Here is a 14149-nt window from a genome sequence, read left to right as displayed (position 1 = left end):
TTTGGTCAATCTATACCCCCAAAATGACCACCATGTACGGTCCCGATGTTCTTCCAATCCTCACTCAATTTTTGTAGGAAAATTTCTATATCTGCAGATATGATTGTTGATACATGTATGGGATGAAGTTAAATGATTTCAGGCTTCTCTGCTTTATAACTATTACCCATCTTCCAATGAATTTATGATCAGGATCAAACGTACTTGGAATGCTTACTTTTCATATAATCAAAACTCTTCTTTTTAGCTTTTCGACACATCTTCAAAACTTTTACCCACTCAATCTTCATCCGAAAGTGCAATGGGAAAGGGGGTCGCCCTTCTCCCAGATAAAAAATGAAGAACCAGTCACCGGCTAGAATGGGATGGTATCACATAACATAATTTGCCTGTTCAACCAGTTGATGACAAGTGATGGTATTACGTACGTAATGAACTAGTATACAACAACAATAATGTTAACAGACCTAGTGGCCTCCTTCCATATACAAAACTCAATGAGACCATGTTACAAGATCAAAATATCGGAGCATCGTTTATCTTTCCCCTGCAACAGAACTCCCATTGTCCCCAAATATTCCCGCTTCGAGTAGCCTTAAACTAAAATCACAATCACATTTCTAGTTGGCTAGAAGAATGACATGGCTGAATTTAGCAGAATAGGGAGGGGGATCCTTCCATCAACAAAATATATTCGCTTTCATTGGACTTTGGGATGGAGTGGAAAAAGACATTTTATCCCGTCGCTATTTACAATATCTCAAATAGGTCTCGTTCTTGGAGGGGTGCCTGGTGTTTGAACAGTTGGTAGTGAAGTTTGACGCCAAGGATCGAGAGTGTATTTTGGATTTGGTCTCGAAACATTTGCGGAGAAATCACCCAAGTTGTAACTGCTCTGTCCTACAAACTGATATGCCGGATGAGGAGGAGAAAGAAAATAACTCTTGTGGGCCGTACCGTGTCTTAATGGACTTGAGCAAGGAGACACGGGCAAAGATGTCATTGCTCTTGCATTATCTCTGTGCATATGAATACGTGTCAGGCAAGTTAGTTTAGAACTCATGCCATATCTTTTTGAGTGCAGAAATGAATGAAGATATCGTTAGTACCTTGGACTCCTTAAAGCTCTTGAAATTGTAGTCGTTCCCCTTGCCTCATAATCTCCATCAAATGAAAGGATATTATTTCTACTGGACTGCATTTCCAATATGGGCTGCTCAGAAAGTTAAAAATAACAACAGAGATCAGCTTAAATTTAGCTCTATTTACTGAAAAGCAAACTTCAAGAACATATGTTCACTAATATATACAAGCTTAAAAAGTGCGAAACAAGATAAAGGTATGATTGCAACTATCAAAGAAATTGCATTGAAAATTGACATATGTTTTAGAACTGTTACTTAAAAAGCGATCTGTTGATATACCAATAAGTTCAAGATTTAGAGAAGATAAAGTCTACACAATCAGTGTAATAAAAGCATCAGAAAAAGAAGAAAGAGAAACTAGCATCTTAAGTATACCGGAGTGCGACTTCCATCAAAAGTGTAAGGAAATGCATCCTTGGTTATGCTGATGTTAGCAACTCTTGTTGTTGCTTGGTCACGAATGAAAGGGTGATCTAGCAGTTGCAAGGCTGTAGGACGTGCTGACGGTTCCCTTTGCAAGCAAAGCCTTATGAAACTTTTGGCTTCACTAGAAAGGTCATTAGGAATCTCTGGCATATCTTTACTGTTTCCTATTTTAAATATTGCAGCCACCTGTTGAATTCAGAAATAACAGAAGGAATAATCCTATTTCCCAAACAGTTCGGAGGTAGCAAGAAAAAGACATTTTCTGAGAAATGTTAAAAGATAATATCATGTCATACCCCTTCATACTGATGCCATGGTGGTTTACATGTTGCCATTTCAAGTATAGTGCAGCCCAAGCTCCAGATATCCACTGCAAGGTTGTAGCCATTTGTATTCATCACAACCTGAAATCATAAATTATACACATAAGTGACCATACCTTGGAGAACTGGAGTAACTAAATGGGAAAAACAATTAGCAGCGAACTAGATGTTAAAGAGTTTAAAACGTGAATAAAGGGATTATGTGATCATATAATTGAACAGGAGTGGAAAACAATACCTCAGGTGCCATCCAGTAAGGACTTCCCTTGAATGAAAGCATTGTACTGCAAGCTGTTATCTGGTTCAGAAAGAAAAATAACAATAAGTGGCCTGCTTTCCTCATTGACTAGGGATAAAGTAGGGAGATGATATCACTGGCCTTTGCCAGTTTTTATCAGGTTTCGATTTGTTAATTTATGCAGTCTTTACATAGGATTTTAGTATTCATTCATAGGTTTCTTATGTGTTAGATTTACATCAAAGTCTAGATTTTCCGTCTCAAGGCTACAGTCAATTCTGTAAAGGTAAGCATTCAATTGGCGTTCAAGTGATTGTCTAAAGGATGATATATTCAAAATACAGCTTCATTTTATTCTCTGTTTACTTTTCAACCAAAACTAGCATCGCGTCAAAATGCCATTTAGTAGATACTTATTACTCTTGGTAACCACCTATTTTCCAGAGATACTTGAGCTTCAGTATTCTAGAATTAACCCGATCATCCCCAAGATGAGATAAGGTAACACACATGTTTTGCCATGCCAAAGTCAGCCAACTTGATTTCACCGGTAGGATCTACTAATATGTTTGCCCCTTTTATGTCCCTGAAACAAAAAACCTACAGCTTTAAAACATAAGAAAGTTGATGCCAAATTTCCACACTACAGACAACCAAGTATCCAAATACCTGTGCACTGTATTTCTTCCATGCAAGTAAGCAAGCCCGGAAAGAATTTGTCTCGTATAGTTTTGAATAACAGGTTCCTTGAAGGCACCATATTCTTGAAGCAATTTGTGGATTGAACCACCAGAGACATATTCCAAGTAAACTGAGAGTGCTTCTTCACCCTGAAAAACGGCAATTAGATTTGTGAGGCAAGGTACAATTAACTGATATTTGGAGAAGGATTCCAATTGTCATTCTCCACTCCCCTTTTGTTTCAATTCATAATGCAATTGATCATTTGCTTGTCGTGTCTGGTAAAGCAGAATAAAAAACCGTACCAGATCACTTCCATGGTATCTAACAATGTTTGGATGAGATAGCTGACTCAGCAAATTAATCTCCTGTTGGTATTAAAAAGGAATAGAAAACCAGGAACTCAAATGTGGCAAATTGTAAATGATCTCAATATCAACTGGTGAAAAGAACAGAATGTGAAATCTGAACAAAGATTATGTATCATTAATCAGTGAGAATCAGACAAAACTATTACCTGGCTCAGTTGCTTTAGGCTTTCTTTTGAAGTCTGATCATAAGATACGAGCCTGACTTCTTTTATCGCACTCATCTGTCCACTTTCACTGTCGATCATGGATGCACACTTAGAAAAGTACAATGGGAAAAAACTAAAAACGATCTTGCATACTAGCAGAATTAATACCATCAATGCATCACAATTCACAACAGCTAATATCCGTGATCAGTAAATCTAAACGACTTTTATGACTCACAGCGTGCGTTGATAAATCAATACCAGAAGCAAGTCCTACCTATTAAATCCAAGATAAACATGTCCGAAAGTTCCCCTCCCTAAGAGTCTACCTCTTCGCCATTTTGATAGAGTACAAGGTGTAGTTTCACTCACTCCACAAGCTCTTGAGCTGCTACTGCTAGGCAAGGAAGCAGAGGGACTAGTAGGAGAACCCGGTGGAAGAGGCAACTTATGACAAACAGATTTCCCATTTTCCTTTCTCCCTGTAGGAGACTCGATACTCACTGCAGAAAATTGATGATGAAGAGGTGAAGTTGGGCTGGTCGGCCCTCTCGACCCCGAACCGGGGCTTCTTGACCTCATGTTCATTCTAGTTTCACCTTGGCCTCTGCGATCAATAGATGACCTGGATTTCAGTTAATGTCAGCTCTCTGAATATCATTACAGAAAATGCTTCATTTGAGTGCGAATAACCCAATACCGTACGACAATTTTGTATATTTAGCTCATTACAGACATATGTCAATGGTGATTCGTTTATGTATGTTAAAGTTTGATCCTTGGGTGAAAATTGTTTTAATAGTCATCAAATTCAGCGAAAATAGAAACATTACAATGAATCAGATTTAGAAAATCCAAAAAAAAAATTCTAACTGTAAAGTAACATGTCTCTGACAGCCAACCATAAAAGGAATATTCAGTTCCAAAAGCTGAAAAATTATTAGCACATAGAAGACCCAAATGGATGTATAATATATTGATAAAATTAATTAAACGAAAAAGAAAAAAAAGGAAGACGAAGAAGAAGTCATACTCTGACACCCAAGAGAAGACAGAGAAAAACATATTTTTTTTAGTTAAAAAACAGTAACTAACCCAATATTAATTCAGAAATTTTAATATTAAAAAATTAATCAGATTCCAATGCATGCTAGGGAGGAGAAGAACCTGTATGCGATGAACTGAAGCGGATCGTTTGCAAGCTGATTATCGTCAGAAGAGTTATCACTTAAATCCGAAGGCGACCCGAATCCTAACCCGACAACATGATCACTTTGCATCGACGAGACAGATGGTGTAGGCAAAGGGATCCCTATTTTCTCCCCTGAATCCGAATCGAAACCCGAAAACCCAGATGACCCACCAACAACGCTGAAGTCCTCGCTGGCACGTGGCGAATTTCCGGTGGTTAAAACAAGGCCCCCTCCACTATCAAAGCTCTTCGGGTGGTGGTGGTGGCAGTTGTGGTTCTTTTCATCGGCGGCGGCTGCTGTTGCCTTCATTTTACCAGAAGAGCCGCCGCAGATGGAAACGCCAGCAGCGGCAGCATCTGTTTTGTTAGGCGAGAGCTGGGCTACTCCGATGCTGGTACCCCGCGGACTTCGATTTTGGCTCTCTTCTTTGCTCTTACTCGACCTTTTACCCCACCAAGGAGGCATTTAAAAAAAAATGAAATTATTTCTTCTCTAAGATGACGATGACGATGGACAAGAAGAAGGAAAAGTATTCGATTTGTTAAAAAGAATAGATTTTATATTGTGAAGAGGAAACCGAGAGGAAATTAACAGAAAGACTCGAGAGTTCGGATTGAAAGAGCAAGATAGCGTTTTATATTTATTTACTTCATTTAATGTCTCTTTGTTTTATTATTGAAAAATAATACTATAAAATTGTATTTTTAAATACAAGTATTGATGCTAAAAATAATTTTAAATTTTTATTATGATTATGATTATTAGAAGAACATTAAAATAATTTATAATAGCAAAACATATATGAAATTTTAAAAGAAAAATATAAATGTTTCATATTTCAGTAATTAGTAAAGAAATATTTAACTATATATACTTGAATATAATAAAAATCTGACTTAGAAATTTTGTACATACTTTTTACAGTTTTTTTCATTGTTGTATATTCTTATTTTAATTTATTGAATTAATTTAGAACAATTTATTAGTTTCGAATCAAATAAATGTTTTTTCGAAATTATTTTTATGCAAAATAAATTAAACATATTTTTATTTAAGTTCTGATTTATTAAGTGGGCCAGTACTACAGCATGAACAACTAAGGGGACGGCTACAGGTGGTTGGATGATAAAAGGGAGAGGATGACGTGGCTTCTTTTTCATTTTATTACGATATTTTTAAAATTTAGAAAATTATATGAAATAAATAGATTTCAATCATATGATATGAATAATAATATATAAAAAATCGGAATAGAATATGATATGAATGCATAAACTAATTTATCTTAATGATTAAAAGAATTATTGTTATTTGTAGAGGTTACGAGTTCGAGCACCAACGGCTATAGCAGGATGATTAAGCATTCATTAATAAATAGTTAAAAATATTTAAAACGATTATTATTTTGTAATCATCTAGGCTTCATAAAAAAAATATGATATGAATTAATTTAAGATAAATTAGACTTTTTGTATTTTAATTGTCATTTTTATTCTATTTTAATCTCTTAATTATTTTTTTCTAAAATCATACTAACATTTAATTTTGATTTCATTTTTCATCTATAATTAATTTTTAATAGTATGATCGATTATCTTCTAGAGATAAATGTCACATATCATTAAAAAAATAAAAAATAATAACAATAATTTTATTAATTTTTTACTGAAATAATATTAAGGATAAACTACACAAATGATCATTAATATTTAGGCAAGTGTTCGTTTTCACCACTGATATTTGAAAAATCACAAATTGGTCACTAACGTTATTGTTTGTTACAAAATGGTTACTCGATGTTAACAGTCGTTATTGTGGGTGACCAAAAGCTGATGTGGCATGTTAACTGCTGCTTTTGCATCGTTTGATATTATTTTGACATACTTTTTATCTTCCATCTCAACTCTCTGATAACTTCCTAAAAAGGCTACTTTTAAGGCCTTTTTCACTTAAGTTATTGTTTGTTTAAAAGCTCATTTTAGGCATTTTAGGATCATGTAGTTGCATATAGTTGCATTTGTGGTGGTATTGTTATTTTATTTCTTAATGGTGTTGCTTGAGGGAAAGGTGCAGTTTGTTTGTGGTGTGCATGGAATAGCAAGAAAAAAGATTCTTTGGGAAGCAATGCCGCGACATCACACGTTGCTAAAGCATAATGAAATGCCTCGGCATTTCTGGCACAGAAAAAGATAAAAAAGATATTTCTGCACAAGGACAGCTGGCACTAGACAGCTATCTCTGCATGTGAATGACTGCTGTAACCGCCTGCCAGAGCTGCCAAAGGACCACTGCCACTTGAAGGATAAGATTCACTCTCAACATGTGATTCTAGGGGTATGAGGGGTATTTTGCACCCAACAATATCATCATTACCCCTAGATATTTTTTTTATTATATATGACACCTCATGGGAGAGAGGAAGAGATGATTCACGCACACGCATACTGTAGCAAAAATCATATTTTTATTTTCTTTTTCCTTTCTTCTTCCTTGGGATATTCCTCCATTGATAAAGCTCTAAGGAGTGGCAAGCTATGTGCCGAAAAGAACTAGCGAGCTAGGTGGTTCACGGTGGCCGAGAGGAGACCTCCGGTGGCGCGTCGAAGGCTTCTTCTCAACTTCCCTTTTTGCTGTTATTTTATATTTATTTGTTGGTTGTTGGAACAAATATTTTCATGACTTTGTGTTTGGATATTTTGAACCCCCCACCATGAACTAACTTATTTGGTGGTGGTTGATTTAATGGTTGTTTGAACTTTATTTTTAATGGTGTATTTAAGTTTATTTTGGTTCTTTATTTGCTTTGCTTATGAATGCTTCACCATCTAGGCTTGTAAGAGGCATGGAAATGTCCATTTCTTAGATGAAGGTTAGGTATTCAGAAGAATCCTAGACTAAAAATACTTGTAAGTATTCGGAAGAAACGCAAGATAAGATCCTCATAAGCAATGGGTTATAGTATTTTCAAGGGGCTTTGAACCGGCCTAGGAATATTATAACTTAATCTCTTAGATCTTGGAAGAAGCTAGGATAGGATTTCAACGACTAAAAAGGGTGTCTTTATCAATAGAGTAGGCTGGCCAACATCGTTGACTGAGAGCAGATGACTTGGCATCCTATTCTGTTAGGTTCTTTTGAACACTTTAGGAAAGCTCTGTCGAGTAAGTAAAGACCAAGTAGCTTAAATATACTTGAGAAATAAGTTTAGCATCCTTATATCAATCCCTACCATTCATTCTCTTGGAAGCTTGTCACGTGAGGATTATTTTCTTTTCATTCTATTTTCTTTTTATTTACTGTTTTTACCATTTTTCATTGTGTTGACATTTCACCATACTCAACATTAAACATTCATCATTGCCATTGCATTTCCATTTGCTACACCATCAGACCATCACTCCATATCCACCAGCATACACATTTACATTGCCGTGACATTTGTATATATCAAGACTAACTATACTTAGATAGAATAGTGCATTGCTTTGGTTAGACTTTTGTAATTTCACTCAATCCCTGTGGAGACGATACTCACTCATCATTATATTACTTGAGCGATTGTGTATACTTGCACATTATTTGCGTATAATTTATAGTACTCACAACACGCGAACAAATTTTTGGCGCCATTGCCGGGGATTGGCAGCCTGAAATTATTTAGTTTTGCCAGAGCATATTATTTTGTTTTGCATTTTTATTTGTGTATAGTTTACTTGATATTTTTGTTTTATTTTCAGGTTTATCTAGTGTATGCCTAGAAGAAATTCTGAAGAGCCTTTGGAACCAATAGAACCTGAGATTGAAAGACTCTTTAGAATAAGAAGACGTACTCAAAGAAATATGTTTCAGATTGGAAACCAAGGCATTGGTCAGGATGACGGAAATCATAATGTCGTGGCATTAGACAATGTTGCTCCTGCTATTAGGCCGCACGTTATTCGCGGTCACTTAAATCCGATACTGGATGATCTGAATCCTAGGATTGTGGCACATGAAATTCAAGCTGCACATTTCGAGCTGAAACCAGTCATGTTCAACATGTTGAATTCTATTGGGCAGTTTGGGGGTATGCCAACTGAAGATGCCAGGCAGCACATTCGCAATTTTCTGGAAGTTTGTGATTCTTTTCGCCAAGAAGGGGTGCATGAGGATTTTCTGAAATTAAATCTTTTTCAGTATTCATTGCGTGACCGAGCAAGGGCTTGGTTGAGTGATGTACCAGCTGGTTCTATGGAATCATGTGCTGATATTTGCAAGAGTTTCTTATTGAGGTACAACCCACCAAATATGAATACGCAGCTAAGGAATGAAATATCTTCTTTTCGCCAGGGCGACAACGAATCCATGTATGAGTGTTGGGATCGTTACAAGAGTTTGCTTCGAAAGTGTTCAAATCATGGTTTTCATGATTGGACTCAAGTAATCATGTTCTATAATGGAGTCAATGCACCCACGATGATGTTATTGGATGCCTCGGCAAATGGGACATTGCTGGATAAATCACCTACTGAGGCGTTTGTTATCTTGGACAGAATTGCTAATAATGATTATCAGTTTCCTTCCTCAAGGCTTGGGAGTGGAAGGAGAACACCTGGAGCATTTGAGTTAGATACTAAGGATTCGGTGTCCGCTAAACTCTCAGCCATCACTAATATGTTGAAGAACTTACAACATTTCACTGATGTGAAGGAAGTGAAAGCAACTAGCTTGGCATGTCTGTTATGCCAAGGTAATCATCACGAGAGCGAATGCCCAACCAACCATGAGTCCATCAACTTTGTAGGTAATTACAATCGAGGCAACAACAATCCTTATTCTAATACTTATAATGTTGGATGGCGTCAGCATCCCAATTTTTCATGGGGAAATCAAGGATCCCACAATGTTAATCAACCTACTCGGCAGCAGAATCACAATGAGCCTCAAGGTTACCAAAATGCTATGCCATGTCATAATGCCAACAAATGAGCTTCATCTTCAGCAAGCATGAGTTCATTGGAAGCTACAATTCAAGAGTTCATATCCACTACGAAGACAATGCTACAAGACCATTCTACTTCAATTAAGAATCAAAGAGCTTTACTTCATAGTCAAGGCACCTTACTTCAAAGCCATAGCTCGTCTCTGAGAGCTTTGGAAGGTCAAGTTGGTCAGATTGCTACGACATTGCAAGAGCGTCAGCAAGGACGTTTGCCAAGTGATACTGAAGTCATTAGAGCACCTGGAAAAGAGCATTGCAATGTGTTAACTCTTAGGAGTGGAACACAAATCAATCGACAAGTCAAGGATAGTGGGCCACAATATGATGATTCTAATCCCACTACTGAAGTTGAATTACATGATGATAGAGTTACTGAGAAGGACAATGAGGAAGATTCTGCTAAGATACCATATTATGATGCCAAGGCAAAAGCAAATTCTATTCCTGCAGCTAAGGAAGCTAGACCTCCCCCACCCTTCCCGCAAAGATTGAAGAAGCATAATGATGAAGTTCAGTTCAAGAAGTTTGTGGACATTCTTGATCGGCTCCATATCAATATACCTCTCTTGGAAGCTGTTGAACAGATGTCGATGTATGCCAAATTTCTGAAGGAAATATGTACCAAGAATAGGAAAGTAGAGACTGTTGCCACGGCAACAGAATTTTGTTCTTCATTGAGTAAGTTACCGCCAAAGAGAAATGATCCGAGCAGCTTCATTATTCCTTGTTCAATTGGAGCTAATTTCGTTGGAAAGGCACTGTGAGATCTTGGTTCAAGTGTCAACTTAATGCCGAAATCGATATTCTTGAAGCATGGCATAGGAGATGCAAGACCCACCTCAGTTATTTTACAACTTACCGACAGATCCCATGTGAAACCTGAAGGGAAAGTCGAGGATGTCATAGTAAGGGTGGATAAGTTTGTGTTTCCAGTCGACTTCTTAATTCTGGACTACGAAGTTGATGCTAAGGCACCAATCATTTTGGGAAGACCTTTCCTAGCCACTGGACGTATCTTGATATACTGTGAAAAAGGTGAACTCACCATGAGAGTGGCTGATCAGTGTGTGACTATCAATGTTTTTCGAACGCTCAAATATGTTGATGACACTGAAGAATGCCAAGGCATTTCTGAATTGAACTCAGTGATTGAAGAAGAGACTGAACATCTTTGCTAGAACAATTTCATTCAGCTAGCAGAAAATGAATATTGGGTAGATGATGAAAGCTTAGTGGAGTCCGACAACTTTCCAATTTTTGAGGAAGAATCTAGCTTACTACAAGTTAGATCAGGTATGAATTTGGAACCTCTAAATTTTGATAAATTTATTCCTCCTAAGCCTTCATTAATGCATCCACCCACTCTAGAGCTTAAGACTTTGCCAGGGCATCTTAAGTATGTTTACTTAGGTAGCGATGAGACTTTACCGGTGATTATTTCCGCTAACCTTACTACTAATCAAGAGCAAAGTTTGTTAAGTGTGTTGATGCAGCATAAAAAAACAATTGGTTGGACTATGGCCGATTTGAAAGGCATCAGTCCCACGATCTGTATGCACAAGATTCTACTTGAAGATTGCCACGACAATTCAATAGAACCACAAAGAAGACTCAACCCTGTTATGAAGCAAGTGGTGATGAAAGAATTTCTGAAATAGCTTGATGCTGGAGTGATCTACCCTATCTCAAATAGCTCATGGGTGAGCCATGTCCAATGTGTTCCGAAGAAATGAGGCACGACGGTGGTTACTAATGAGGATAATGAGCTATTACCCACTCGTACTATGACCGGATGGAGGATATGCATGGACTATCGAAAACTCAATAAAGCTACTAAAAAAGACCATTTTCCTCTACCTTTCATCGACCAAATGTTGGATCGATTAGTCGGCAAAGCATTCTATTACTTTTTGGATGGGTACTCGGGGTACAATCAAATTGCCATTGCACTAGAGGACCAAGAGAAGACTACATTTACTTATCCCTATGGCACTTTTGCCTTTAGGAGGATGCCTTCTGGACTCTATAATGCCCCGGCAACATTTCAACGTTGTATGCAAGCCATATTTTCAGACATGGTTGAGGATTTTCTGGAGATTTTCATGGATGATTTTTATGTTTGTGGGGAAGATTTTGAATGATGCCTCGGCAATTTAGCAAAAGTTCTCAAGAGATGCGAGGAGGCTGAATTGGTCTTAAATTGGGAAAAATATCACTTCATGGTGACTGAAGGCATTGTATTAGGCCACAAAATTTCTCACAAGGGTATTGAGGTTGATAAGAAGAAGATTGAAGTGATTGAAAAGTTGTCACCACCAACTTCGGTCAAGGGCATAGGAAGTTTTCTTGGACATACTGGATTCTATAGAAGGTTTATCAAAGACTTCTCCAAGATTTCTAAGCCCTTGTGCACATTGCTTCAATAAAACCAACCCTTTGTGTTTAAAGAATTATGCCTCGGCGCATTTACTGAGCTGAAACGACAACTGATCTCGGCACCCATTGTAGTCCCTCCCGATTGGACATCACCATTTGAGCTGATGTATGATGTAAGCGATTATGTCGTAGGAGCTGTTCTGGGGCAACACCGAGGTAAAATATTTCATGTTATTTATTACTCTAGCCGCACTTTAAATGAAGCACAATTGAACTACACTACCACTGAGAAAGAATTACTTGCCGTGGTATTTTCTTTTGATAAATTTAGACCTTACCTAATAGGCACTAAAGTTATTGTTCACACTGATCATTCAGCTATAAAATACATAGTGAACAAAAAGGATGCCAAGCCTAGACTTATTACGTGGATCTTACTTTTGTAAGAATTTGACTTAGAGGTGGTAGATAGAAAAGGAACTGAAAATCAAGTTGATGATCACTTATCTAGGCTAGAGAACAATTCTAAATGCCATGACACTGTAGATATCCAAGAGGAATTTCCTGATGAGAAAATTTTATATGCCACGGCAATCCCGTGGTACGCTGACCTTGTTAATTTTCTTGTTAGTGGAATTATGCCTTTTGATTTGAATAGTCAGGCTAAAAAGAAGTTCAAGCACGATGCAAGGCACTATTTTTGGGATGAGCCGTATCTGTTCAAGCATTGTGCCGATCATCTCATTAGACGATGTGTACCTGAAGATGAGCAAAGTGATATTTTATACCATTGTCATTCGGCCCCAACTGGAGGCCATTTTGGTGGAGCAAAGACTGGTGCTAAGGTCCTGCAAACAGGCTTTTACTGGTCAACTCTATTTAAAGATGCCCAAGCATTTTACAAAGGATGTGATCGATGCCAACGGACTGGAAACATCTCCAGACGACATGAAATTCCGCTGCAAAAATATTTTGGAGATAGAACTGTTTGATGTGTGGGGTATTGATTTCATGGGACCATTCCCATCTTCTGAAGAAAAATTATATATCTTGCTTACTGTGGATTATGTGTCGAAATGGGTGGAAGCAATAGCAACATCAATGAATGATTCCAAAACCGTACTCAAGTTTTTGCACAAGTATATTTTCACTCGGTTTGGAGTACCTCGTGCTATCATTAGTGATAAGGGAACCCACTTTGATAACAAGTTGATTGCCAAGGCATTGAAGAGATATGGAGTTCGACATAAGATTGCCACGACATATCATCTGCAGACAAATGGCCAAGTAGAGATGTCTAATCGAGAGATCAAGCAGATTTTAGAGAAAGTGGTGAACCCAAGGCATAAGGATTGGTCTCCAAAGTTGGATGAAGCACTTTGGGCGTACATAACTATATTCAAGACTCCTTTGGGGATGTCATCCTTTAAGTTGGTGTATGGTAAAGCTTGTCATCTCCCGGTTGAGCTTGAACACAAAGCTTATTGGGCCATCAAGCGATTGAATATCGATGCTCAACTAGCTGGGGAGCAGAGATTACTTGAACTTAACGAAATGAAAGAGTTTAGAGCACAAGCATATAAGAATGCTCGGATATACAAGGAGAAAACCAAGAAGTGGCATGATCAGAAACTGATGCCACGGCATTTTCATGGCGGGCAACAAGTCTTGCTTTACAACTCCAGACTCAAACTCTTTACTGGGAAACTCAAATCTTGATGGTCAGGACCATTTGAGGTGCATTATGTCTGTCCCCATGGAGCTGTTGACATCAAGAGAATAGACAATTGGACGATCTTCAAGGTCAATGGCCAGCGTCTGAAAGCCTATAATGGAGTTCCACCACCACACAACAAGGACGTGTTACGTCTGCACGATATTGAAGCGTGCCCAGAGGAGAACCAAAATTTGATACCACGACATGAATTTGTGTCTCTGCATAAATAAAAATTTAAAATTTAAGTTTTTCTTTATTTTTATTTTTATTTCATTTTGTAATTAATTTTTGATATGATTTGTAAGGACCACAGTGTTGCAAACCATGCAAGGAGCGGTTACCAAAGGGAGGAAAGGACAATGCATTAATTGGAGAGATATTCTTTTGATTTGTTTCTTTTTATTTAATTTCTGACATTTCTTTTTATCTTTCCACAGACTTGTCCTATCACCATCATTACCTTTTGGCAGTTTTTTTCCTTCCCCATATATACATAACCCCCTCTACCCACTCAATACTCTCTTAATTGTCCTATCACACCTTTTCCCTCTT

The 14149-nt window shown here is 37.5% G+C and overlaps 1 protein-coding gene across 1 annotated transcript; it reads right to left on the bottom strand.

The window, feature by feature from the left end:
- Window positions 1-423: 423 nt before the first annotated feature.
- Window positions 424-5037, bottom strand: LOC120118570 (mitogen-activated protein kinase kinase kinase 3-like). Its single transcript, XM_039138594.1, has 11 exons — window positions 4498-5037; window positions 3608-3955; window positions 3331-3418; window positions 3119-3181; window positions 2802-2962; window positions 2643-2718; window positions 2133-2192; window positions 1868-1975; window positions 1521-1757; window positions 1110-1213; window positions 424-1019 (listed from the first exon to the last, which is right to left on the bottom strand). The coding sequence occupies exons 1-11, from the start codon at window positions 4986-4988 to the stop codon at window positions 761-763; spliced, it is 1995 nt and encodes a 664-aa protein (XP_038994525.1). The 5' UTR covers window positions 4989-5037; the 3' UTR covers window positions 424-760.
- Window positions 5038-14149: the final 9112 nt, after the last annotated feature.

The sequence above is a fragment of the Hibiscus syriacus genome, unplaced genomic scaffold (assembly GCF_006381635.1).
Source record: "Hibiscus syriacus cultivar Baekdansim isolate YM2019G1 unplaced genomic scaffold, ASM638163v2 tig00110328_pilon, whole genome shotgun sequence".
In the NCBI taxonomy this organism is placed as follows: Eukaryota; Viridiplantae; Streptophyta; class Magnoliopsida; order Malvales; family Malvaceae; genus Hibiscus; species Hibiscus syriacus.
The sequence above is the reverse complement of the archived record's forward strand: the minus strand, read 5'-3'. Positions and strand labels throughout refer to the sequence as shown.

Excerpts from the sequence above, each read along its gene's own strand:
- LOC120118570 (XM_039138594.1), bottom strand. The coding sequence starts at position 4,988 with ATGCCTCCTTGGTGGGGTAAAAGGTCGAGTAAGAGCAAAGAAGAGAGC. Across the intron at positions 2,193-2,642 it reads ACTTTGGCATGGCAAAACAT|ATAACAGCTTGCAGTACAAT; the intron begins GTGTGTTACCTT and ends TTTCTGAACCAG. Across the intron at positions 1,758-1,867 it reads CATGGCATCAGTATGAAGGG|GTGGCTGCAATATTTAAAAT; the intron begins GTATGACATGAT and ends TGAATTCAACAG.